The sequence below is a fragment of the Anguilla anguilla genome, chromosome 6, assembly GCF_013347855.1.
Source record: "Anguilla anguilla isolate fAngAng1 chromosome 6, fAngAng1.pri, whole genome shotgun sequence".
Taxonomy (NCBI): Eukaryota; Metazoa; Chordata; class Actinopteri; order Anguilliformes; family Anguillidae; genus Anguilla; species Anguilla anguilla.
The window spans coordinates 50,245,220-50,271,618 of record NC_049206.1 but is presented as its reverse complement, the minus strand read 5'-3'; the positions used below and the strand labels follow the sequence as shown (position 1 = coordinate 50,271,618).

The 26,399-nt window shown below is 43.8% G+C and overlaps 3 protein-coding genes across 4 annotated transcripts; 2 read left to right on the top strand and 1 right to left on the bottom strand.

Moving 5' to 3' along the window:
• Positions 1–216: 216 nt before the first annotated feature.
• On the bottom strand, positions 217–4,536 carry ginm1 (glycoprotein integral membrane 1). Its single transcript, XM_035422794.1, has 8 exons — positions 4,385–4,536; positions 3,749–3,811; positions 3,547–3,646; positions 3,218–3,366; positions 2,779–2,938; positions 2,291–2,505; positions 2,033–2,196; positions 217–1,458 (listed from the first exon to the last, which is right to left on the bottom strand). Exons 1-8 carry the CDS (start codon positions 4,472–4,474, stop codon positions 1,359–1,361), a joined length of 1,041 nt encoding a protein of 346 aa, XP_035278685.1. The 5' UTR covers positions 4,475–4,536; the 3' UTR covers positions 217–1,358.
• Positions 4,537–5,276: 740 nt separating this feature from the next.
• On the top strand, positions 5,277–11,714 carry ppil4 (peptidylprolyl isomerase (cyclophilin)-like 4). 2 transcript variants are annotated; one of them, XM_035420317.1, is made up of 14 exons: positions 5,277–5,413; positions 5,830–5,897; positions 6,044–6,108; positions 6,247–6,364; positions 6,590–6,732; positions 7,170–7,266; positions 7,477–7,593; positions 7,835–7,959; positions 8,220–8,286; positions 8,928–9,039; positions 9,804–9,900; positions 10,233–10,362; positions 10,687–10,939; positions 10,970–11,714. In XM_035420317.1, the coding sequence occupies exons 1-13, from the start codon at positions 5,344–5,346 to the stop codon at positions 10,891–10,893; spliced, it is 1,416 nt and encodes a 471-aa protein (XP_035276208.1). In that variant the 5' UTR covers positions 5,277–5,343; the 3' UTR covers positions 10,894–10,939; positions 10,970–11,714. The 2 variants fall into 2 exon arrangements, with proteins under 2 accessions (XP_035276208.1, XP_035276207.1); XM_035420316.1 differs by having other exon boundaries at positions 10,687–11,714.
• A 6,993-nt stretch (positions 11,715–18,707) lies between these two features.
• Positions 18,708–26,251, top strand: LOC118230750 (probable ribonuclease ZC3H12D). Its single transcript, XM_035424035.1, has 6 exons — positions 18,708–18,850; positions 20,420–20,903; positions 23,016–23,155; positions 23,403–23,637; positions 23,854–23,960; positions 24,766–26,251. The coding sequence occupies exons 2-6, from the start codon at positions 20,590–20,592 to the stop codon at positions 25,746–25,748; spliced, it is 1,779 nt and encodes a 592-aa protein (XP_035279926.1). The 5' UTR covers positions 18,708–18,850; positions 20,420–20,589; the 3' UTR covers positions 25,749–26,251.
• Positions 26,252–26,399: the final 148 nt, after the last annotated feature.

The following is a 26,399-nucleotide window of genomic DNA, read 5'->3' as shown; positions in this document are numbered from 1 at the left end:
GTAGATACTACAGCAATCAAAAACCTCTTTTGCTGATTAAATAATTGTTCAATCCATTTTCAGGTATGTTGTAAAAAAAAAAAAAAAGAAAAGTAACCCCATTTGAAAAGTCAATCTGACACTTAAGGGACATTTTCAGAAACATGTTTTATTTGTTGAATAGGGCTTCAGCAGGAAATGAGTAGAAAGTTTTTCTCTTTTTTTGGCCAATGGGGCGGGGGGGGGGGGGGGGGGGGGGGGGAATAGCACAAAGTCATGCTTCCATGCTTCAAGCGCCGCAAACAACAAAGCCATGAGATCGGAAAGCCAAGAAGGCACCACAGAAGCACCATTTAAGGACTGAATGTTTCCACTTGGCCTGACAGCCCACCCTCCCCCATTTACTTTTAATTTACCTTTTTGGGTGTACAGGCATATTCAACAGGCAGCTTTCACCAGCATGACTGAGGCTAGTACTGTGCAAATTGCAACTGATTTCGACGTCAATACGAACAATAAGCATCAAGTGTCGTGAATCACATTCCAAAGCAACTCTTGTACTTAACTACATTTGACTTTAAAAGGGGGGAAAATGACAAAACAAATCTCCAAAGGGAACAATCTTCAGACCGAGCTGGTGTCTCTCACCTCGTTTTCAGTGCTACTCGAATCTGACTAAATGAACTGTCAGAGTTATTTTAATGTTAACTTGCCAGGGCTGTGCCTTTCGGGGCTATTTTATTAACAAAAGTGCTAAACAAGTAACACGTGTTTTCAGAAATTAAAATGACGCATTCAGTTTAGCTCTAGGACAACTTGTGTTCATTGCACAATTGCATTGTTAAACCTAGTCTTTTCCCAAGGCATGCTGTCTGCAATCCTTGCTTCCTTATTTTAAGTCACACGTGCACACCTTTAAGGTGAAATCTGCAAAAAATGGTCAAACAACGCATATGTAACCGAATGTAAAGAAAACTGATCGATAGCCTAAAAAGAATTCCATGAATAAAATCACTTCACTCAGCAGATCAACCAATCAAAAGACTTCAGATCTTTGTGTACATGAGATTAAGCCTTCACTATAGAAAACGGTAATCATGAAGGCGCAGTGAAGTCACAGAACAATTTAATACACAAAGATAGTCAGGGATCTTCATAAAGATGCTTAATACTGACCATCTGAAAATGTTGACCATCTTGTTTTGTTGCATGTTCTGGGGGTGGATTATCTTTTTTTGATAAAAGAAAAGGCGTCACCACTATATAGTTATGTATGAAAGTGCTACACAGAGAAGATAGTTGGGTTCCCTGACCACACGAATGCCTCTGGCCCCCAAGGTAACGACAATCCGCTGAATCCCAAGACCAAGACCTTCAACTCAAGGCATCTTCTCCTCAGGCTCTGTCTCCATGTTCTCCAGCAGACAGTGTTTCTCATCTTCTGGCATTAGGGTCACTGGATTTAGAGTTAGGATTCCCCTGAAAAAGGAGGAAAAAAAAAAATCTCCCATCTAACTCTCTCTTCTCAGTGCACCCAAACTCAGAAAGGCAGAACAGCTGTAATGAGGTTGTCGCCAATGATGAATTTTTCACAAGCACTTTGCAGCAGTTGCATGAAATTGCCTAAGGGATGTTGGGACAAACTACAAATCCAGAGGTAAGACTCGGTATAAAACAACAAATATAAAAATAGTCTTGTGTTTTGGGTAAACATAAAATACAGTTTCTGTGTTGCATTATTTCAATAACATGGTCATTCAGACCATTTTTTTAAAAACCTCATCTTAGTGACAACTGACTTGGTACCATTTAGTAGAAATTTGGTAGATATACCACATCTTCCACCTGAGTCATTCCTAGTTATTCTGTGTCAATGGAACACAGTTCAGAGAAGCCATGAACATAAATGGACTGGCCAGATCTTGATCAGAAAGCTTGCGTTAACAGGGGCTTTAACCACACTGTCTGGAAACGGACATGATGGAAAAACGCATTAAGCAGAGAGGAGTTAGCGACAGCGCCGCGGACGAGGCGTGGTCGCACCGATACGTACTTGTGTTCACAGGACGGGAAGAACACGTCCAGGATCTTGACGATGACCGCCGACCCCACGACCCCGACGACCACCACCCACATGATCAGGAAGAAGAGGGGCAGGGATTCGGTCCAAAATCTCCGCAGGCGGTCCCTCAGCTGCTCGACCCACTGGCACATGGCCTGCAGGGGACGGACAAGACATTTTTTTACGATACGTTCTAGAAATGGAAGGGCGGGGTCGAGTCGAGCGGGTTACGCTGGATATCTGGCTCACGCTGTAAGAGGACATAGACTCTGATCGGAGCGGGGTCTCCGGCAGCAGTTTGTCTGGGAGCCCCTCCTCCTCGGCGGTTGTGTCCTCCTCGTACATGGGGTCCATGCGCAGGGGGGTCTCTGGGAGCTTGCCGGGGGCGGCGGTCTCCTCCTGCGTGGTCTCGGCTTGTTTGAGGGGGGAGTGACTGGTTGTGTGGAAGATGTCTTGATCTTCAACTAAGGAAAGAAGGTTAAAGAAAGAGCAAAAAAAGCTCACTGATAAAGGCATGCAATAATAACAATAACCTGGGTATGGCATAACTAGATTTACGGTGAACAAGCATTAGTGAACCACTAGTAAATATAACTTCTAATAACCATTTGAAATATGAAATGAATGAATGACATAGATTTTACTGTGATATGATTAATTAATATATGACTGAAATAAGTGATACATGTCCCTATGAGACTAAGCAAAAAATGAGCTACTAGGCCAATATATAGTACCTTTTGTTGGGAGGTTGGGGTCTGTAACAACCACATCATTTTCTCTGGGAATATGGAAGAGCATGCTCTCGGATATGGGGTAGGAATATGTGGACTGTCTTAGTTTCTGGAGGTTTTCGTTCATCAGTATTTTGACTTCATACATGTCAGGCTGCTGGACCTGGAATGAGGAAATTGTGCATAAAAACTGGGTTACACATTCGAAAATGTTCTCATTCAGGGCAGTTCAAGTGTTTGTACTGTTTCCACCTTCATTTCATTCCAACCAATCACTTCACCTGCCAATTTCACAAATTAGTTCCCTCTTCTGGTTGAAGGTGTGTTAATTAGTGAAATCAGCAGGTGTGTTGATTGGTTGGAATGAAAACCTGCATACTCTCTGCCTACCAAGGCACATTATTGGGCACCACTGTTGCAGACAGTGTAGAAACCAGTTTACCTTCCTCCCTTCCACCTCGATGACTTCCTCATTAAAGACCAGCAGCTCCACCACGGGATAATTCTCGAGAGGCCACTGGCGCACCATCACCCTGACCACAGTGCTGACGTAGACGCCATGTTCAGACCCACTGCCTCCATTGCTGTGCACTGAAATCAGGGAATACAGGACTTTAATCTGACAATATTAATGAGGTTCACAGTATATGAAGGTTTATTTACAAGGTCTGAGAAAAAAATGCACCTGAGTTATTATAGGACTATTTTAACTGGAATGACTGTGTGTTAAAAAAGGGAACAGGCAATGAATATACAATCATAGATACTCACAAAGCAAGGCTTGACAGGTTAACCTTGTAACTCCTGATAACTTCACAGGGATGTCATTAACAAATATGTGTTCTCCAACCACAGAGATGTTGAAATTGATCTGAAAATTAGGGATAAACGTTATCAAATTTCACCCTTCAGGTAATAATATGGTTGCGTTGTTTAGGTTTAGCTAGCTAATCATTGACGAAAAATACAATACCTGAAGATTGTGCGTCTCCTGTTGTGTGTCACCAACTGCTGTCACGTTTATCAGGATACTCTCCTAAACCATTAAGTAAACCAAGGATAACAGGTGATATTTAAGCAAAGAGACGGAATAACAGGACAGCGCTCAGGCGGCCGTATGTCGAAGTAACACACTGAAGCTAAATATAAAACGAAAAGGTGATACATTCCGTTGGATAGACTGACTCTAGGACAGTGGATCTCTGTGTTAGACTACCAACAGGTTGACAACATGAGTGGCAAGGTGCCGAACTCAACTGGTTAGCTATCGACGAAATGTTTTGAGTACAGAAACTAATTTATATGAGGATATCGATTAACTGGGGGATATATCAGCAGATGTCTACATCGCAACTGTAAACTCCCTGCTTGGGAGTCGTTTCACACATAAGTGAAAAAGTACAAAATTGCTAGCATTAGCTAATGTTACAGTTGAATAACTGTTGTGCAATGGCCAATGCTGGGAAGTACTCTATTATTCCAATGCACCGCACGCCTCCTTAGCTCGCTAGCTAACAAGCTCCTCCTACCTACACAAATATATTACAAAGCGTTCAGGATTAAGTGTGTGACTACGCGTTACTTATATACAATTTCAGCATTTCCTCACCTTGTCCAACTGTCGCGGAGAAGCTTCTATCGAAACAAATAAAACAAACAAAAAACAGAAACCTATCGGGGACATCCGCGAGATAGCCATCTTTGTTGTTTCACTGTGTACATCACTGGTGCTGCATTCTGGGTATTAAAGGAGATGGGCGTTCACGATTCTTGTTTCCGGACGCTCGTTCTCTCTACTTCACGTGCGTTCCAATTTTCCTTTCTAGTATTCCACTGAGGCAGTACCACTGGTAAAAGCACATGAAAAACTATATTTCAGCTGAGGTTTAGAAAAAGCTATCCAAATGCATTTGAACTATAACAATTGGATTGTAGATATCTGAAATGGGAGTTTTTCCTGGTAAGAATTCAATTGCAGATATCCAGAATGTCCACTCTGGATGTCATGAATGACGTTGTGGATATCTGCAATTGAAAGCCCAATACACAAGAATGGCAAAAGTGACGTCATTTGTCCTAGGAAGAATGACGTTGTGCATATCTGAAATGACAATTGTGTATAGGAAGAATGTAATTGTGGATATCTGAAATGTTCTTTTGGACTAGGAATAATTGAATTACGGATATCTGCAATACATTTCCAGTCTAGCGATTAAATGTTAAAACAGCTTGCCATAGCAGGATTGCGGTCTTGCACCATTATCAAAGAGAAGAATTCTATTAACATTTACTACTTTAATATGCACCGTTCAAATACAGTGATATGAAAGACATTTTTCTACTTCAGAATTTTATCACGAATACGGATTTTGTTTAAAATATTTTGACTTTTTAATTAAGCAAGGTAACCTATGTTGGTTGTATTTTAGTACGTTTAGTATTTTTTTACTTCCTGCGCGCTCCCGCAATTCCAGAGTGCGCGACCTCGCGATCACAGAACTTGGCACCTGTGTGTCGCCTACGAATGACATCATCTTCAAGTTCGGCCATTTGGCGTTTGAGGCAATAATGGCTGTATTATTAGAAACGACATTAGGGGATATCGTTATAGATTTGTATACTGAAGAAAGGCCAAAAAGTAAGAAGAAAATGATTCTTTTTACTTTATAGCATAGCTAGTTCAACACGTTGCGATAGGTTTTCCACCGATTCAACTAACATAGCTGTAACGATAACTAGCTGTCTAGCCATTACTGTTGGCTAGCTAGCTAGCTAGCTAAGACAGAAACAGTTAACTTTTAGCTATGCTTTGATTTGAATGAATAGATCGCTAAAATGACTGATTATAATTATGATGAAATGCAAGGTTATTTTGTAGAATATTCCCAAATGAACGTTAAAGTAAGCTTGTTCATTTATGGTAACGTTAGCCCTAAACACATTATGGTGCTGATATTCTGGTTACACATTGCCAGTGTATATTCCATGGTGACTTACTGATATGCATTCCGAATTTATTGTATTCGATTCCTGACTTGAACTTGTTTTTTGCAGCTTCTCTGAACTTTCTGAAGTTATGCAAAATCAAATTTTACAACTACTGCCTCATTCACAATGTTCAGGTAAAAAAACACACCTTTCTATCTTCACCTGCTGTAGGAAGGAAAATATATTGAAATAGAAATGTATGTGCATATCACGTCGTTCAAATATTCTGTATATTGGTACAGCTAAGTGTCTTTGAGTTGATACGCTTTTGTCTCTCCAGAGAGACTTCATCATACAGACTGGAGACCCTACTGGGACTGGCCGGGGAGGGGAATCAGTATTCAGGTGTGTGTTTTATGTGGCGTATTTTTTCTGTGCAAAAATAAGCTAATAATTTCAGTGTTCCGTGTGAAATTTTTATTGTAAGCTTTAACAAAGTATCAGTATTAGTTGTAATAAATATTACGTATTTTACCAATTCAGCGTACTGTACGGAGATCAGGCGCGCTTTTTCGATGCTGAGAAAGTACCCAGGATCAAACACAGGAAAAAGGGAACGGTCTCCATGGTGAACAATGGCAGTGACCAACACGGGTCTCAGGTTACCAAAACCCCCGAAACATAATTGGATTCTTATTATGTAATCTTCTTAAATGAATATGGTTAATATAATGTCATGTTAATGCAAAAGTAGGCAATAACCGACATGTTTGATTTTGTCAGCATCACATTAAAATGCAATTAATGCATAACGCACACAAAAGTGGGTTCCTATTGGCTAAGCAGACAGATTAGGTTATTGGTGTTTCTCCTCTCTGCTGGACAGTTCCTTATTACCACAGGGGAGAATCTGGACTACCTGGATGGGGTTCACACTGTGTTTGGAGAAGTATCAGAAGGAATGGATGTCCTGGCCAAGATCAATGAGGCATTTGTGGACAAGGACTTCATCCCTTTCCAGGACATCAGGTGAGTGTGGAGAGAGGCAAGGAGGTGTACAGGCAGAGCTGTCCCTCTCACTAGACAGATCAGGCACTGCGCCTAGGACCCCATCTTCTCACCTTTTTTTGACAGCAGAAGAATGAGAAGATGCCTATGTTTTGGTGGGACCCCCAAATAATTTTTTGCCTAGTGCCCCCAAAAGTCTAGGGACGGTTCTGCCTAGAGCAATGGAACAAACTTGCAACTCATGCAGATCACTGTTGACTTGCCGTTCACTTTATCTTCTCACTAAGTGCACTCTCAGTTGCACGCTGCACAGTCATAGTGCGATTTTAAAAAATACCTTTGCATTTGCACTTCTACACTAATGCCAGTGTCTTTACTGTTGACGCTTGTGTACTTCTTTATGGTAGTTTATTGTGCTGAGTGTGACAAGAATAAGAGAAAGTTGTGTTTTCTTGTAGAATTAACCACACAGTGATCCTGGATGACCCCTTTGATGATCCAGCTAATCTACCAGTTCCAGATCGTTCTCCTGAACCAACCAAGGAGCAGTTGGATGTGAGTGACTCCACTCTTTCCTCCCCGTTTCTGCTTGAGTAAGATGAGCACCCCCCTTTCCACAGGGAATGAGAACGAGTCAGACTTTCAGAACTCGCAGACATGTTTTGAGATTAGAACAGTAAAAGCATTTTAGCAATGAAATCTGCACTTTAAGCTTCCCAGTAGTCTACCTTGCCGTCCATAACATAAGCTGCCTGGTGACTTTAGAGTGGCCGGATTGGAGCGGATGAAGCTATAGACGACGGCAAGGGGAAGGCTGAGGAGGAAATCGATGAGCTTCTGAAGGAGAAGGAGGCGAAGACTCAGGCCATTCTGCTGGAGATGGTAAATGACTGCTTTTACATGGCTCTGAAGAGCAACAGCATGTACGGTTGTGTTGTTACGATGTAAATAGCATACGCTAATAGATCATTATGGGTGTGTATGCACTTCAAGCACTAGCATGTACTGCAGTGATGCTTACAATTTTGTTTTCTACTGTTCATGAAGATAACATTAAGTTTTGTGTGTGTGTGTGTGTGCGTGCGTGTGTGTGTGTACGTGTGCGTGCGCGCACATGTTTCAGGTGGGTGACCTGCCCGATGCAGAAGTGAAGCCTCCTGAGAATGTTCTCTTTGTGTGCAAACTCAATCCAGTCACCACAGACGAAGACCTGGAGATCATCTTCTCTCGTTTTGGCACCATCAAGAGGTGAGGGGTCTGGGTTTCACCTCGAGAGCAGTGTGTGCTTTGCAAGGCAGCTAAATACAGGCCTCATCTCTGAGAAGTGGACTGTCCTTTACCTCATACATTTAACTTTACCTTTGTATCTAATTGTTGATTTAGGTTTAAGTTTAGATTCAAATAGATTTAAAAATGAAAGTGGCATCAGATATAAAACTAACCTTTGCATATTATACTCTGAGATTATTATAAAGGACCAATATTGCTGTTCTTTTTTTTATTTGCAGTTGTGAGATAATCAGAGACTGGAAATCTGGAGATTCACTTTGTTATGCTTTTATTGAGTTTGAAAAGGTATGACTTTTTTCCCCCTGATATTTTGTTTCCTGTTGATTTGTTGATGGAAGCAATGTGGTTTGTCCTTTCTCATTTTAACTTTACAAGCATATGCATTTGAACAGTTTTGCACCTTGCCATTTAATGGCAGTAACTGGAGAAAGTAAGAGCTGTGTTAGCATTAGCGCTGTATCAGTCAAGTTCATTGTGTTTGTCTTGACTAATGAGTACATTCACATAATATGAAGCTTATGTCCCTATGCTGCTATTAAAGTATCTAGTTCAATAGAAAATAACACACTTCAACCTGTTCTTTCTCAGTGGTGAATTTATTTTTTGTACATTATTTCTGAAACTGTAAGCCCATAAGATGTAGTATGCTGATGCAACAAACAGAGGGCAGCATTTAGTCAAGTATAAGCAGTCTGTACTTCAAGCAGTTTTCTTGGTCTTTTGAAGTATTCTCATTAGCATTCATTTTCGGGAATATTTGAGTAGTTTTTGTTTGCAAGTAGATTAATCGAGTAGATCCATATCTAAACTAAGGAGATGAAACAAGGCAAGTGATTGTTTTGTACTGTATGTACACATATACTGTACTGTGGGCCATTTGGGTTGGTTTGTTTTCTCATCCGTTCTGTTTTTGTCCATTGTAACAGGAAGAGGACTGTGAAAAGGCCTACTTCAAAATGGATAACGTGCTGATTGATGACAGAAGGATACATGTGGATTTCAGCCAATCTGTGTCCAAAATTAAATGGAAAGGCAAAGGTAGGTTTCTGTTGATTATGCTACCGTAGACAAGCAATCATTGATATTTTCTACATTCCCTTCATACAACTTCACATTGTGTCTGCTGAGAGGTTCCTGTGGTTGTATATTGCATGCATGATGCCCCAGTAGGTCACAAGGCTCTCCTCTTGTAACCAGGGAATAATTTTTTTTTCTCAGGCAAATTTGGTGATTTTGTTCCTTCTGCTCAGATGCGCAGCTTTTGCATTGTGGCAGAATTGTTACTAATTTGTTCATAGGCTTCATTTTCATATGTGGATCAATGACTCCATGGCCAGTGGTGCTTGGACCCCAGGGATTGCTGCTTGCAGCTAAATAATTGCTTTCTCTGTAGATTGCTTTTATCAGTCATTGTTAGGCTCTACATGTACTTTAGTATGATGTAGCTAAATATCACTCTTAAGAGCATTGTACCTTTGTAGCTTTTTTCTAACTGTTAATTATGTTCCATACATTTCATACCTGTTTTCTTGTCATTCTGTCTCTTCACTACTTTTTGTTGTTTTTGTTCCTGTAATATGCATTTATTGTATCATGCCGCAGTATTAATCTTTATGGGTATCGCATATAATTTTGTATTTGGCTGATAATATGAAAATGTAACATATCATTCATATACAGTGGAGAGACATAGGCAGCGATATATAAAAAGTATTGTTATGTACAATCTGTAAACCATGTTGTCACTCAGGAAAAGAGTTAGAGTTGTCAACCCTTGTCCTAATTATGACCTCATTATTAAGGTGGGAAGTACACCAAGGACGACTTCAAGGCCTATGAGAAAGATGCGGAAAACCGAACCAAACTAGCTCTCAAAGACAAATTAAAACCCAGTCAAGAGTATCCTTTGAATGTCCCGAAAGACTGTGAGAGAATAAGTTGTCACTGATGTGTTGTTTTGAAAAAGGTAATGTATGAATTGTTATGTAGGTTGTTGAACCTCCTGTGTGTCTTTTTTCGATATATGTTTGTGCAGTAATACATACCCTGCATGCTAAATAATTACACAACTGCATGAAATGTTATTGCATGAACTTGGATGCAGTATTTCGATATGCTTAGTTGCACAATCTGGGAACAAAATGCTGGTAACTTCCCCATGGTGATACGATATGTTTGCTATCAATATGCCCCCGTGCCGCTGTTAGCTTTTGCCTTAACGTTCCTCAAAGATCCAAGTATGACCTCGTTTTAGAAGAAGAGGAAGAAGCAGCGAGCCATCGGCATTCTGGGAAAAAGCACAAAGAGAAGAAGCGGCATTATTCTAGCGATGAGGACAGCAGAAAATCAAAGAAATCCAAGGTTTCGTATGTCAGCCTCGCTTCTGGTGGCGGCCCTGAGGGCTTTGGGGGAGGGGGCGGGGCCGCTTGCATGCGGGAACTCTGGCAGCATGACTCACGCAGGACTGGAATCCTGGCCCCCTGTCCTTTCACCATTAGCACAACCCTTTAAGGAGGCTGATGTTGAAATAGGCCTCTGACAGCAGAGTTTCATGTGCCCCAGTATCCCACTCTCTTCATTATTTCAATCTCTCTCTCTCTCTCTCTCTCTCTCTCTCTTCCCCCCTTTCTTTCTCTCTCTCTCTCTCCCCCCCTTTCTTTCTCTCTCTCTCTCTCTCTCTCACAGGATGGCGATAAGAGCCGGTATGATAGGAAAGTGGATCGACCCCGGTCCCGGTCGCGATCCCGGTCCCGCGACAGGGCCAGGGACAAGCACCAGCACCAGCACGGTAAGCCCCGGGACCGGCAGCACCAGGAGCACAGCCGGAGAGACCGCAGCCGCAGTCACAGCCCCAGGAAGGCCAAGGACAAAGACCGCAGCCGGCACCGGTGACCCAAACGTCCCGTCCGTCCGTCCGTCTGTCGCCGTCCCTGGGGGAGCCGCCTCGGAGTCCGCCTGTCTCTCGGAGGCCACCTCGGCTCGTCTCCATGGACACCGAGCCACCCACGTCGACCGTCGCCCGTTCAAGCCCTGCCGTTAAATCTTTCTACGTGCTCACAAGCTTCCCCCTGTTGTCAAGCGTGCGCTCACGGTGCCCAGACTAAAAAGAAAAGCATTTCCACCGAAAGGGAGGACTGGGTACCATCTGTATTTTAATATTTAAACGCCGCGGACTTCGCCGTGCTGTGGTGATTCATTTTTTCCTGCTACCCCTATTGCTTTCAGCTTTTGTTTTCTGTGTGCAGTGACCTTTTGCTTTTTGTCTGCCCGTTTCTGTTTCACAGGTGACTCGCTCCTTATCATAAAATCCGCTTTGCATTTTTATTGGCCTCTAGCTGTGGCTGCCCCTCCCTGCGTCGCCCCCGTGCCGTCTGCTTGCTTTCATGTTGGAAGCATTTCGTTCCGGGTTCTGTTGCGGCAAAGTTATTTACGGGATGTATCCCTAGCATGATAAAAAAAAAATCTTGAGATCGTATTTGCCGCAGAGCAAAAAATAGGGGTGAAAAGATTAGATTGTGAGTAACTGAGCATTGTGCTATGCGTCTAGCACATTGTGAAGGACCGGATTCCACAGTCGACCACATGTACGTTATATTGCCCTCTTGTTTCAGCTTGTACATTGCTCTTGTTACGTACTAACGGGGAAATTGATGATCTTTTATATGATTGCTTTTTGTACAATAAACACAGTGGGTGCGGGGGAAGATAAATGAGCCGTCTGTGACTGATTTGGGGATTTCCCTGTCACCTGCTCTACAGTCTGCTAAAAGCCCACAGCAGTGGAGACACAAAGGAGCGGGCTCGGTCTTTTGCATACTTCTCGTGCTTGTGAGTGGTATCACTGCCTCAAATGTGCCATTCTGCATACAGATTTTTTTTCCCAACTTTCACCTGCACAAGGCAAGGTAACAGGAGATAAACACGCAGTAAAAAGTGAGAATCGATCCAGTATCAACCGTGAGACTGGTCAACACTCCACCTTAAGGTATACATGCTTTTTTCAAGAGATTTTTGTAAGAATTATAGCCCGTTTTCACTATTTTGTCATGGGCTTTTTTGGGAATTAAAGGAAATCACAGAGATAAAACATTTCACGTAGAAATTACGGCATGTACTCACTAAAACCTAAACGTATGAGGAGAGGTACTAGTACAGGTGCTGTTTTTTATTTAGTTATTCTGTCACTGTCACATGTCTGTGTGTCTTCCTACACGTCGCAGTGGAGATGAAAGCTCACTTCTGCCCCCTCATATTTCCTGTAGTTCACGGTAAGTGACCCCAGCTCAGGCCATCTGTGTACTCTTGAAAGTGCTGTTGAACTCATGATTCGTTGCACTCTGGTTCTTTCTCAGAAAGAGGCTTTTCCAGACCCTTATAGAATAGGCGAGGGTGTTTATGTCAGATTTACACTGTGGGGGTGGGAGGGAACATTTGTGGGCAGTGGGAGGGGGGTGAGTTTTGGAAAAAAAACTGTTATTTGTGAAAAGAGGTAAAGTGTAGTGAGTGAAATCAACCTCATTTTATTGCACACCTACATATCTAACCACTGACTGAACCCGAGAGCACAGAAAGAATTTTCAAATGTGAATCAATCAAATGTGATGAAAGATGGACTGTCCATAAGTTTGAATGAGTGATAATTGGGGGGTTTGTGTTGAGTGAACAACCTAATCATGCCTATGGAAAGCATGGTTAGGCCCTCTGTAGAAGTACTAGTGTAGGTACCTGGGGTGAAGAACAGCTGACCTGCTGCTGAACCGAACTTGATGCACCCTGATATTCACAGCAATATTTTCTGCTCAATAAGTCACAAACAATAAGTTGACACTTGAGGTGTTGAAATGTTGAGGTGTTGAAAGCGGTGGGCTGCAGCATGCAACAGGAAGCAATGGCTTTCTCTAACGTCAGTCCGTGATATTGGCAGCTGTGTGGTTTACCACCATTTTAAGGTCTGTGTTTTTTCTTTTTTTACTCAGTGTTGGATACCTTTTGTAAGGTGTGCATGCAGACCAGTCTTGTCTAAGCAGGATGGAAACTGTTGCCATGGCAAACACATATCAACCTGTGCTTGTTATTCATGTCACTGAACACTGGAGTATCCTTGTTTTTGTTACAAATGGTCTAAATGAGGACACAGTGAGTTGTAAGAAAATAGAGATTATGGTGAAGAAAAATTCCAGCTAGTTTCAATTTTAAACCCACCAGTAAACATCAGTTTACATGAAATGATATGATGCATGTTTGTGTCTGGAGCTGGGATGAATTTGTTTTTATTCCACATTTTACTGTGATAATGCCTTCCAATGAAAATGGTGAATTAACGGACTATGAAAATCAGTGGATGAATAGCTAGCAATAGTTGTGAAGCTGAAAATACTGTGTTTGTTACACAGGCCCGTTTCATTCAGTCCTGATGAATGAATGGTCTTTTTTGTCTAGGGACAGCACCAGCCCCATTCCACTGTGTGCTGTACAAATGGAGTCATTGCCAACAGCTGAAACCAGTAGTGCTGTACCCATCAGTGACTAGAATGAGGAAGCCAGTAGAACTGTTTGTAGCAAGTGATTGACTCTTATGTGATTCCTGGAAGTGATGCAGGTGAATATTTCCTGAAAATGATCCTGCATCTTTATATAAAATAGTACATGAGGTACTCTTAAACTTTTGTTTTTTTACAGTGCTATTTTAGATGTCTTAAGTGATCTAACCTGTACCTTAGACATTCCTTTTTGAGGCAGGTTGAATCAGTTGGTGAAAAGCGTGTGATACAGCATGTGCTGTATTTCTGGAATATGTTAAAATTGCCTGACAAAGTTTCTGCCCATACAAACATGTTATTTGTCTCCCCACTGTTCTCTGATTATACACTGCAGTAAAATTGCATGCAGAGGTAATATACACTACATGGCCAAAAGTATGTGGACACCTGACATCCAACATCTCATCCAAAATTATGGGCATTAATATGGAGTTGGTCCACCCTTTGCTGCTATAACAATCTCCACTGTTCTGGAAAGACTTTTTTTTCTAGATGTTGGACCATTGCTGCAGGGATTTGCCTCCATTAAGCCAGAAGAACATTAGTGAGGTCAGGCACTGATTGGGTGATTAGGCCTGGCTCGCAGTTGGCTTTCCAATTGATCCCAAATGTGTTGGATGGGGTTGAGGTCAGTACTCTGTGCAGGCCAGTCAAGTTCTCCCAACACTATTCTCGACAAAGCCATTTCTATATGGACCTTGCTGTGTGCCTGGGGGCATTGTCATGCTGAAACAGAAAAGGGTGCTCACCAAACGATTAGGCAAGCACAGAATCGTATAGAATGTGATTGAAGTATTATTTAGTAGCACTAGCAATAAGAAAACCAGCTCTCTGATGAAAGCAGTGATAAAGAAAATCAGCTATTTTGAAATAGTTTTATGCATGACTAATTATTTATTTGACCATACCAATGACCTATGACAGCGTTATTGCCTTAAATAATACAGTTTGCATGGGACAAGATGATAATCAGTAGCACAAACTAGCGTCACAGTACCATGAGGAAAGTGACAAGCAATGAAATACTTGTTTAATTTGTTACACCATAACCTTTTACCGGGTATTTTTTTCTTTCAAAAGAAAGTGTTCTGTAGAATATCACACTGAGTGAGTGCGTGGGCTGGAGCTTGCAGCGGAAACTTTGCAAATGCAAGCTGCAAACCACCCCAGTAAAAAAACCAAAAACAGATACAAGTCAGATACTGGGAATCCTTTCTCTGGCGTAATTATGAAACCTGTTTTATCTCATGTATATGTACACTCACTGGCCACTTTATTAGGTACACCTTGCTAGTACTGGGTTGGACCCTATTTTGCCTTCAGAACTGCTTTGAAGTTCGACGTGTTGTGCGTTCAGAGATGCTCTTCTGCATACCTCGGTTGTAACAAGTGGTTATTTGAGTTACTGTTGCCTTTCTATCAGCTCGAACCAGTCTGGCCATTCTCCTCTGACCTCTGCCATCAACAAGGTATTTTCGCCCAGAGAACTGCCGCTCATCGGATATTTTCTCTTTTTCGGACCATTCTCTGTAAACCCTAGAGATGATTGCGCGTGGAAATCCCAGTAGATCAGCAGCTTCTGAAATACTCAAACCAGCCTGTCTGGCACCAACAACCATGTCACGTTCAAAGTCACTTAAATCAACTTTCTTCCCCATTCTGATGCTTGGTTTGAACTTCAGTAGATCGTCTTGACGATGTCTACATGCCTAAATGCATTAAGTTGCTGCCACGTGATTGACTGATTAGATATTTGCATTAACGAGCAGTTGAACAGGTGTACCTAATAAAGTGGCCGGTGAGTGTATATACCACTCTATCACAAAAGATTCTTGGATAAATATCAAACCACCAACTGGAGGTGGTAGGGGCGGGTCCCCCCCTGTACATTTAGGGACAGTCTCAGTGCGGGGGCGGCGTGCTGGTTTAACACTTTGACTTCATCACATCCAGTCATTGTTGTTGGAAACTGATAGTACCGATGCGGAAGCTCCTTCATCTGCCTTCGGATTACTCCTTTATCTGATACCGTAAGCAGCAGAGGCGGGAAAGCCTCATCGTACTCCCCGCATCTCAGCCTGCCTGCAGTGCCGTACAGTGCCTCGTTTGGAGGGAGCAATTACAGTCGTAGGTTTTTCCACACTTTTCAATCCAGAAGTGAGCTGCGTGTTTACTGTCAGACCTCATCTCGTATTCCTCACTCTTCTCACTGCTGTTACGTGCGCCAAGGCAGCTGGGGAACGGGAGGACGTTCCCTTCTGCCAGTTACGTGGGGGCCTGCCTCGGTCTGAGCTCCGTCGGTATTTGGTGCCAGACCGCAGACATATCGCTACGCTGTCTACGGAGGGCTTGACAACCCCTCTGTGCACTTCCTTTTAAACATCACTGCTTACGTGACAAGCAGCGAGCTGTTTATTTGATTTGTTCACTCCACAACATTTTGCTGCATGTGTTTTTCCAGTTCCACTCTTACAGCATGGTCTGTTGAATGGCACACTTGACTGAATGCGTGGGCATGACCTTGTACAATCACGCAGTAACAGAAACTCTGCAGGTGCAAGGTTCTACCACCTCGTTAAAAAAACTACACACAGATAGGAATTATCTATTGCAGGGAACCCTTTTTTGAAACCACACACACACGCACATAATCATACATACACTCATTTTTTTTTTTTTATCAAACCACCAACTGGAGGAGGTAGGGGCGGGTCCCCCCTGTAAATTTAGGGACAGTCGCAGTGTGGGGGCGGCGTGCTGGTTTCGAAACGCTGCCTTCATCACATCCAGTCATTGTTGCTGGAAACTGATAGTACTGTTGTGGAAGCTCCTCCAGATGCCTTTGGTTTACTTCTTTATCTGATATCGTAAGCAGAGGCGGGAAATACCAACTCGCCAACTTGTCAACCTGCCTGCGCTGGTTCTAACCTCTATGACCTCACACGAGTCACATGTGAGAATCATGTGCAAGATGGTCATGTAGTACTGTTATTTTTCAGTAATTGATTTGCCTGCCACAAATTACACTGAATTTCATGAAGTGAAAGCATAGAAATATTAGTTCATTTAGCAGATAGTCCTATCCACAGTGTCTTGTATTAGAAGGCTATTTGATTTTGCCACCTGAGAAAAAATATATTAAGATACAGACGATGCTGCATGCGCTATACTGTAAAACAGAGAGATGGGTTCTCATGGTTATTTTCATCTTCACCGTGACTTTACTGTGTACAGCCTTTTTGGAGGGTGTAATTGAAGTGGATTTGTGCCTTTATTGCACTTAATGAACTTTCCACGTCTTTTAAATCCAAAAATCAGCAGTGTGTTGCCAAATTTTATAATTAGCCTTACTCTCATGTCGCTCGAAGAGCGTAACATTGGCTGCGGGTTTTAAGGCCTACACTTACAATGAATTCTCTAATTACAGGTTACATTTCATTAGTTTTACGGTAGATTTGTGGATTCCCTCTGTCTTCTATAGAAAAAGGACTGTGCACACACAAGCATCACCACCTGTTTTGAATAACCGGATGAGTTTTATGACACTTTTCTGCCATTATAGCGCACATGCAAATCAACTGGACAGGAGGATGTATTGGACTTGTAACCATGACTACTTTGTGATCACTGTCAGTAACAGTTCCTCTGAGTCTGATTGGTGCACAGCAAAAAGGGAAGTTGACTGAAGGTGGGAAATACTAGGGGAAAGTACAGCATACATTTCTTCTTCCCCAAGTCGGATTGACAAATTTCGCATATCCTGCAGAGCAAGGAACACGGTATCAATTTGATTAATCCTACTGCAATGCATTCTTTTTTTGTCACTGATACATATTTTTGAAATTTGTCTTGAAAAAGAGTTTCCACTTCCCTTTGATCAGTGTGAGCGTAGCTCGTCCTCTCTAGAGATCTGGGTCTACTTGTGTGTCCTGGGCCGTGCTCTCCTAATTTGGTCTTTTTCAATGTGCTTCTCAGAAGCTGTGATCAGTTAGTCAGCTACAGTGTATTATCTGAGCATTAGCTAACAATTAAGTATACAGATGGAACTAATTAGATTATAGCTGTAGCTAAGGCTTTCTGGGGTGTACAGCTGGACAGCTCAGCAAATTAGTTTCCTTCATATTTGTTTGCTGTTACATCTTTGCTGCCTCAGACATTTTGGTTTATTATCTTGTGGTTTGTCAGCACATGTACTGTGGCACATTTACATAAATATAGGGATGGGAGATATTCAGGTTTATCCTTAAATTGAGTTATTTTTTACCTCTATGTACTATGGAGATTGTGTAGTTGCTTTTCCAGGCCTGGGTGGCTACCTGACACTCCAGTTTTTTTTAAAAGAGAGAAAACAGGCTTACTGTCCTTTCATGTTTTTACTTTTTATTCAGAAGAAAGCAGAGAGGGGAATAAAAATAATAATGGATAGACAAGGGGTGACTGTTCAGAAGGTGCTCTGAGAGGATCACTCATGGCCCCAGCCACCCCCAAACCCATCGCACCCCTCATGGGAGTGGGAGCTGGAGTCATCTCCCTATAAACTGCGCCACACACATGACAGTTTAATACAATCTTTTTTGTTATTTTTGTTTGTTTTCTTGTCCTCTTTGTACTTGCACTCACCTGCATTGACTTGCCCGCATTGGGCAAAGTGCTACTTGCATTTTCACAGAAACATGGGTCTGTTCTCAAAGTGCAGCACTAGGGAGGTGTTAGATTCCAGGAAAACAAGCCCATTTCTCTTCCTCGGTGCAGGAGGTAGAATACAGGCAGGGCAGGTGCCAAGAATGAACAGGAAAGCAACAGAAGTCGCTATGAGTGCTTTTTGTATTTTGAAAGGTCATGGAATATGCGACAAATATGCATAACACTCAGAGGTATTTGACTATACAAAAGAGATTATAAACGTGAAACAATACACCCTCAGGTGTTGGCTGTGGTTCAGAATGAGACATGGATGTGCCTGGAAGGATGTGCATAGTTTCATTTTTGACTAATAGGAGTGAGGCTTAAACTAGTCCGATCCAATGCGGCACCACGCCAGGAAGAAGGTACCTAGCAGAACAATCACTTGGGGCCCGATAGCCCTCTGAGCCAAAGGCTCCACAAGGGTTTGAATAAGGAAGTCCGATGCCTGTTTGAGAAACCCTGGTTTCCTGTCCTGCATGGTCTGAATAAACGCCTGGCTTACTTCCTCATATGACTAAGAGAGAAAACACAAGGCAGGCTCTCAATGCCATTAAGGCACTTTGCGCAGCTAGGAGTCTCACCCAGCAGGATAACGCTCCTCACTTCAAATGACTGCCGATAATGTAAGTAAGAAACTCTCTTGTCCTCCGTAGAAAAGCTGCCTTCGTCAAGGGACTGATGCAAGCCGGTCTTACATACTAACATTATTGACTTCTTTGATTATTATATATAAGTAAATTAGCTTTTGTGTGTGTGTACGTGAAAGTAGGTGTGTGTGTGTGTGCGTGTGTGTGCGCGTGTGTGCGTGAAAGTATTTGTGTGTGTGCGTGTGTGTGCGCGTGTGGTTCTCAGTCTTGATCAGAGCACCCAGTGTCAGACAGAAATAAAACAAGATGTGTAGGAAGAGCAGAGACAATCATGTAGTGAAAGATTCAAGGGGGCCAACCGTTGTGTGTTCAATTAGTGCCTCTGTGTCTGTGCTCACATGGAGGGATTTAGACTGAGCACTTAGGTATATTTGGGTCATTGTGAAATGTTAGCCTTTACACATAGCTTCAGTTTTAGAGCTGTGTAGCATTGAGACAGAAGCGCTTGCTTACCCGTTTACACATGCATAATATGTAATTTGCCTGTAATTATGTCTCAGTTGTCTTCATACTACATGCAAATATTTTCCATTTTTCCTTTTTTGATGTATACAATGTAAGAGAATTTTTTTATTTGAGACCAGAGACCCAGTTTTATTTCATTATATATAGTATTTCAAATTTTTTGACATAATACAAGCATTTTGGATGTTGCAGTATAAAAATATAGTTTCTTTTATTTTCCTTGAAGGTCCCTTGTAGTGTAGGTTGAATATATGGTTCTTGAGATTAAGACCAGATATTCATTTCCCTACAGGAAATGGTCAGATCTTTAGAGGATGTACAGATACACATAACATTCTATTTTTAGAGCAATTTCATTCCTACAGTACAAATTACATGCAGGCATAGGTGTGTAGGTGTGTCCGTTTGTGGTTGAGAGGTGGCGGGGGGAGTTTGGGGGTCGAAAGGTCACATGACACATGACAGTGTCATAACCTAGCAGCGAAAGCAATGAATTAAGCTCCTTTTCCATTAAGAAACCTCTTAATGGATTTCTTGGGACTTTCCAAGTGTCTTGCTTGAAGTGACATACATTGCGACACTGGATCGATTAGGGGTAATCCGTGGAAACATCCTTTTGTGAGAGGGCAAAGCCTTTAAAACCACTAATCACATTCAGAGCAAATAAAAATGTGAGTCAGAGTTCACATGATTCGTAGGGAAATTCTCTGTAACATATATAACTTTTGGTGTTTGCTATGTCCCAAAAACAATATCACTAGCATAAGTATCAGACTATAGTTTCTACAGTTAAGTAGCAGGGGTTACATCACACCCATTGACCTTCCTTCCTGAGGTTTGGGCAGGGGCTTTTCAACAGCTGTGACGTGTTTCGATGTCTGCGTGTGTGTGTGCGCATGTGCATGTGCGTATGTTTGCGTTTGCGTCTGTGTGTGTGTGTGTGTGTGTGTGTGTGTGTGCATGCGTCCTCCAGCTTCAGAATCATTGAAGAATTGCACAGATCATATCACCAAGCAAGAAACCGCATTCAAAGTGCCTAAAAACCCCTGTGACATCGTCTCGGGCTTCCTGTGTTTACAGCTATCTGCGGCGCCTCGCAACTTTTCCAAAACTGCGGCCGTCGCTGTGGAAACTGCGTGGATGAGATAGAAAAGAGTGTGAAGGCGGGCTTCCCTCTGGCAAAACCCTCAGAAGAGCACCAGAGGAAGAGCTCATGTGCTGAGCGGAGACAGACAAGAGACTCAGACAGCATGAGCAGGCAGCAGAACAACATGGACCTCTTCCTGAAGCTGGGGTACCCCTTCGACGACATCCTGCGGGTGCTGGAGAGCCTGCCGCGGGACGCCCAGACAAACGACATACTGGAGGAGCTGATCAAGACCTGCCGCAGCGTCGGGGCTCCGCCCGCCCCCCGGCCGAGCCGGGGCAGCCCTCAGCTGGTGGCCCGGGGCTGCGGCAGCCCCGTGCCGCCGCCCCAGCCCAGCCTCGCCCCCCAGCGGGAGGAGAGGGACTCGGCGGGGTGCTTCAGACACGTCGTCATCGACGGGAGCAACGTGGCCATGAGGTGAGCGTTCCGGGGCTGGCGTGCGTTCAAACGCGGCGCCGAACACTCAGAGGCACAGAGGCACAGAGGCACAGACACTGAGCTTTATGAGTCAACAGGCGGCCACCATTCACGCTGAATGGGTTTACCAGGAAATGTCACAGTCTGACCTTTAACAAAAAGACCAAAGCTGTTTGCACAAGAATTTAAACAGGGTTATGGCTTGACAGGTAGTTCTCAAAAGGGTGTCGGAATAAAAAACAATAGAGTGAAAGGGAATTCCACTCATTCTCAGTGGTTCAGCTTTTCTTTTCCCACGTGTACTTTTTTGCTATCATGAAATTGCTCGGTTCCACAAATTCAGCAGTGACTGAATCTCAGATCTCCAGATGGACCCTTATTCTGATCTGTGCCGTGTATGGGGTTGTCTTCTTTCACATGGGTGTCAGTGCGTAGCAGCCTAACTTGCAGGAGAGGCACTACCTATGTGAGCACAGTTCATATCCAGTAGTATAATGTTTGGCCATGCGGTTTTCACATGCATGGTTAATTTAAGGCTTTGGGGCGGCTTTTGTTTTCCTAAGAAAACTTTATGATGTTGCTCTTCTCCATTTGGGACGGATCAGTTTCTGGAACAGGACACACAATGACGAAACTGCCCTGTGGGGGTGAGATTTTGGTGCGAAAGAGCTCAATTATACTTCACAGTTTTCCAACAAAAACTTGTTTAGTCTATTAAAAGTATCTTTTTCTTGCCAACTGTATCTCAGGTGTAAAATCCCAGTAGCGTGGGTGACTTTTATAAGAAGCTACATTTGTTTATTTTGAACATTTGAATAATCTGGAACGCATTGACTGCGGGCTAGACACGTGAGGGCGCACACCAGTAATAGTCTCTCAGTGCTTAAACTGCATTCTTTGTTTAGCCCTTTGTACCAAGTCTGCTGCTCTTCCCACGAGACGCTGTGTGCCAAGATCCCTCTGACTTCCTGTTGTGCTTTCTTGAGTGCAGGGGAACCCCCCGTGCTCAGTTACACCCGCTTGTAGGCAAATTTTTTCTCGCAAATAATCTCACCGAAAATGGCTGTGACTAGCTATGCGAGGCGACAAGGCGACTCCAAATTAACGCTCCGGGAAATGAGTCTGCTTAATATTGACTAGTCGTTAACATTTACCATAATTCTGTAACATGCTTTTCTATGGTCTATGGTCGGTAACGTCGTGTGGGGTTTGTTTCCGATTGGTTAATGTCAAGCTGCAGAAAAACAGACCTACACGACTTGTACACAAGCAAGCATGCGCAACAGTTCATGACGCCATTCGTTATGTCTCAGTTTGACTGCTCTTCTCGTTAACAAGCCCTTTGCAAATTGTCTCTTAAACCCTGGTATCACAATGCACTTCACATGTGAACAAATAGTAGGCTAATCCAAACTGAAGTGCATGAGTCAGATATTTACCGATGTTACTTTTTTGCTAAAGAGAAATAATATATTGTTTTCTGTGGGTTTGTGGCTGGGTAAAAAAATAATATAGGCCTACATTCTATGGTACAGACTCCGTGGCTGCGTTCCAATCAGCTTACTTGCCTACTATTGAGTATACAAGTTGCATACAAGTTGTATGCTACTTCTTTACTGAATAGTAGCAGGCGCATAACCAATACCTAAAAATACTGAGGCCAGGAGACTTGGGTGGGGTGAGGGTGGGCCAGGATATGCTCCTTTTCCCCTTTAATTTTGTCATTTAATTGAGGATGTATTTTAGGGTGTAAATGCAGTACATACACCCCAGGATTAGGCTTGAATTTGTTAAAACATTAAAACCCATTCATTCCTCTCATAAATGAATTGCAGCTGATGTTCTACCTGAAGAATACAATAAAATACAGCCTTTGATGAACATTAATACAGAGGACATGACCTCGGTGTCATCAATGGTAGTTAAAGCCCTGAATAGCAGGCAAATAAGCTTCTTCGGACTCTGTTTCAGACAAGGCCCTACTGAATTTATACAGTTAATTGCACTGCCCTACTCCTATGTGGACTAGCTTCCTCAGCATATCAAAGTTTGGCTGTGTCGAGAACATTTGGGAGCTAACTTGAACTTCCTGCTACTTTTCTGTGGTTGCAGCCATGGTAACAAACAAGTATTTTCATGCCACGGGGTCCAGCTGGCAGTTAAATGGTTTTGGGAGAGAGGTCACCGCGACATAACCGTGTTTGTGCCACTGTGGAGGAAGGAGCAGGCCCGACCAGAGGCTCCGATCACAGGTCAGACATACTATGCCGCTTCTACTTGCTTACCACTAGAGGGCGCTATAGCTACATATTCATACTATCCTCAGGTTTTAAAGTTAAACCCCAAATATTTGTCCTGCACATTACTTTGCACAAATACTAATTCATGCATGAGTTGTATCGGTTGTTTCGCGAGCTCGTAGTTTATAATGTGGCGGTCTGCAAATGCAAACGCCTTGATTGTATTAGACTCATGATCCCTGTATGCGTTCTGTTTCAGACCAACACATCCTTCTTGAGTTGGAGAAGAAGAAAATACTGGTATTCACTCCCTCACGATGCGTCAATGGGAAAAGGGTGGTGTGCTACGACGACCGTTACATCGTCAAGCTGGCCTACGACTCCGACGGCATTATTGTGTCCAACGACAATTACCGAGACTTGCAGATCGAAAAACCGCAATGGAAAAAGTTTATCGAGGAGCGGCTACTCATGTACACCTTTGCCAACGACAAGTAAGTGCAGTCCTAAATTCACGTTGCCCATGCTCTACCAAGGGATTGGCAAAAATACACTTATGTAGCGATATGTTGTTACAAAGTACAGTTCATCCCAAAGAAATGCATCCATAAACGTGAATCAAATAGTTCACAGATACGTCGCATGTGGCACAGAGCTCCCTATTATGTTGCCAGGCTTTAAGCGTTCTTCATTTACGCGTATTTTTCCAGCTTTATGCCTCCGGACGATCCACTGGGAAGAAACGGCCCAACAATAGAAAACTTCCTGAGAAAAAACCCCAAGGCCCCACTAAACAAAAGACAGCACTGCCCATACGGTAGGTCCCTTATGTATACAGTGCATGCAGGTGATGAGATGAGGCAAAACTGAACATGTACTTAAAATACAGACCCAGATTCAGCAGTAGCCTATGAGTTCCATACAACTAATATCAGTAGTGTTGGCACCTGACTGACCTAAACTGTGAAAAGCTTCAGGAATTGGAGCACATACACGGTTCAGTTTCAATCTGTGACAATTCACATTATTTGTTTTAAACAAAATATTTGATCAGCTTTGACTGTTTCTCAAAGACATGATGTGGGCATTTTGCATAAAGTTCCCTCAGATCAAAGGTTCAAATCACTATACTTACAGAGAACCTGCCTACTCCACTGCATAAAAACAGCAATGGCTGAACAGTATTTAATATTTTTAAGCAACAGTAGGGTCACTGTGGTAATTTAACATGGCTGCTTGTCAGTCTCCTCTGTGCACTGAAAGCAGGGCTACAGGCCAAGACTGCAGCGCGTCATTCACATACAAACCCCCCCTATTTTCCAACAGGGAGGATAATGGGCACTTCAGACCCAATGGCAGGCCTGTAATTATTTCTAGGAAATGGACACAAAGGGCCTGCATAGCACACGGCCTGGCAACCACGGAACACCAAGTTAGAGACTAGACTTCATTTGTTTGCCTTGCTAAGTGTGTGTACAGTACGGCAGAGACACAGCGGGACGCTTGTGCTGCTTTCCCACGAGCGCACACCCTTGTTGACAGTCCATATCAGGCGGCGCTGGGCCACATCCGAGGGCTGCGGGTTTGCAAGGCTGTAAGTTGTGCCCGTTTGTTTCTCACAGGAAAGAAGTGCACTTACGGGGTAAAGTGCAAGTTCTACCACCCAGAGCGCAGCCAGTCTCAGCTCTCGGTGGCCGACGAGCTCCGCGCGAAGAACAAGCTGGCGTCGAGCAGGGATCAGCTGTCTGACGCGCGGCCCTGCTCCCCCGCCAACGGGAGTCTCCCACCCGCGACCGCGGGTTTCTACGAGCACGGAGGGAGCCGCTGTTCGGCCAGCAGCCTCCCCGGCAACGCGGCGCCCCCTAGCCTCGAGGCCCCGCCCGGGTTCTCCCCCGCCGAGCCGCTGCTGGAGAGACCCAGAGAGACGGTCAGCCCGGCCCACTTCCGGAAGTCGCCCACCTGCCCGAGCCCCGACGTCGACGAGGCCTTCGGGTCCCTGGAGTCCTCCCTGTCCGGGCTGTACATCCAGGAGCCGGGGTACAATTCGGGCCCCTCCTTCGGCTACGGCAGCGGCTTCACAGGCCTGAACGGGAGCCACGACAGCGGCGACTACATCCGCTCCAGAGCCCCCGGCGGCTACGCGCACAGGCCGCGCTCAGGAAGCCCCGCGCCCTGCTGCTGCCGCTCTCCTTACATGTGGCAGCAGGGCAGCCTGGAGGCCAGTCAGGACTCGGACAGCTCGGGTTCCGGCCTGGGCCTGCGGTGCCGGCAGCACTCGCACAGCTCCTACAGAGTGGTGGCGCCCCCCAGCAGAGACGCAGTGTACCGCGCGGAGGAGTACGGCGACCGCCAGCTGGCCTGGCAGAAGCTGTTCGCGCCGGACGCGCGCGGGTGGGGGCGCAGCGGGGCGGCGGGCTGGGGGACGGAGGCCGGCGGAAGCTCTGACTCGCTGAGCGAGCAGAGGAGGAGCGTGAGGAGCCAGCTGAGCACCATCTTCCCCCAGCACGCCGTGGACCACGTCATGAGCCTGTACCCGCACACCCTGGACACGTCCGAGCTGGTCCCGCTCATTCACACGTTCAGATCGAGCCGTGTGCGCTTCTAGGTTTCCGCAGATCAGCATTGTTCTAAACGCGCTTCCCTAGCTCCGCAGAGGGAAACCACTCATTGTGATGTAGCAACGAATGAGGAGCTTTCACTAAACTTAGCAGTGCAATGCACTGTTCTTTCAAAAATGTCATGACATGTAGTATGTCGGCAGAGAGCCTAATATACAAAGGTCTGCATTTCAACGCTTCGTTCGTTTGAACAGGGCTGAATGGTAAGGGTCTTGGAAAAGTCTGTGAAGGGCAAGCAGATGTGTCAATGCTACCCTCTTTAGAATTTAGCTCAGCCTGACTTGTAAAGATTTCTCAAAGCAGCACGTGTTGTTTTAACTGTGTAGCCTCAAATGAGGAATGTTTTAAATGCATGTAAACTGCCATTTAAGATTAAATGACTAAATGATACTTGATCATAAGATCACTTTTGATAACTACCTTAGATAAGTTCCTAAAATGACTGTCCTATCAACCGTTTCTTTTGATGCAATAAAAATGTATCTTGCCATCTGTGTTCATCCTCAAATTATATTAACTCGCCAAATTTGCTTCTAACAGCCAGTCTTTCCTCTGTATAAAGTCTATCAGTATGCAGCATATATAGTGCACCACATATTCATGAAGATCAAGACTTGCATCTGTTCCACAGTTAAAAT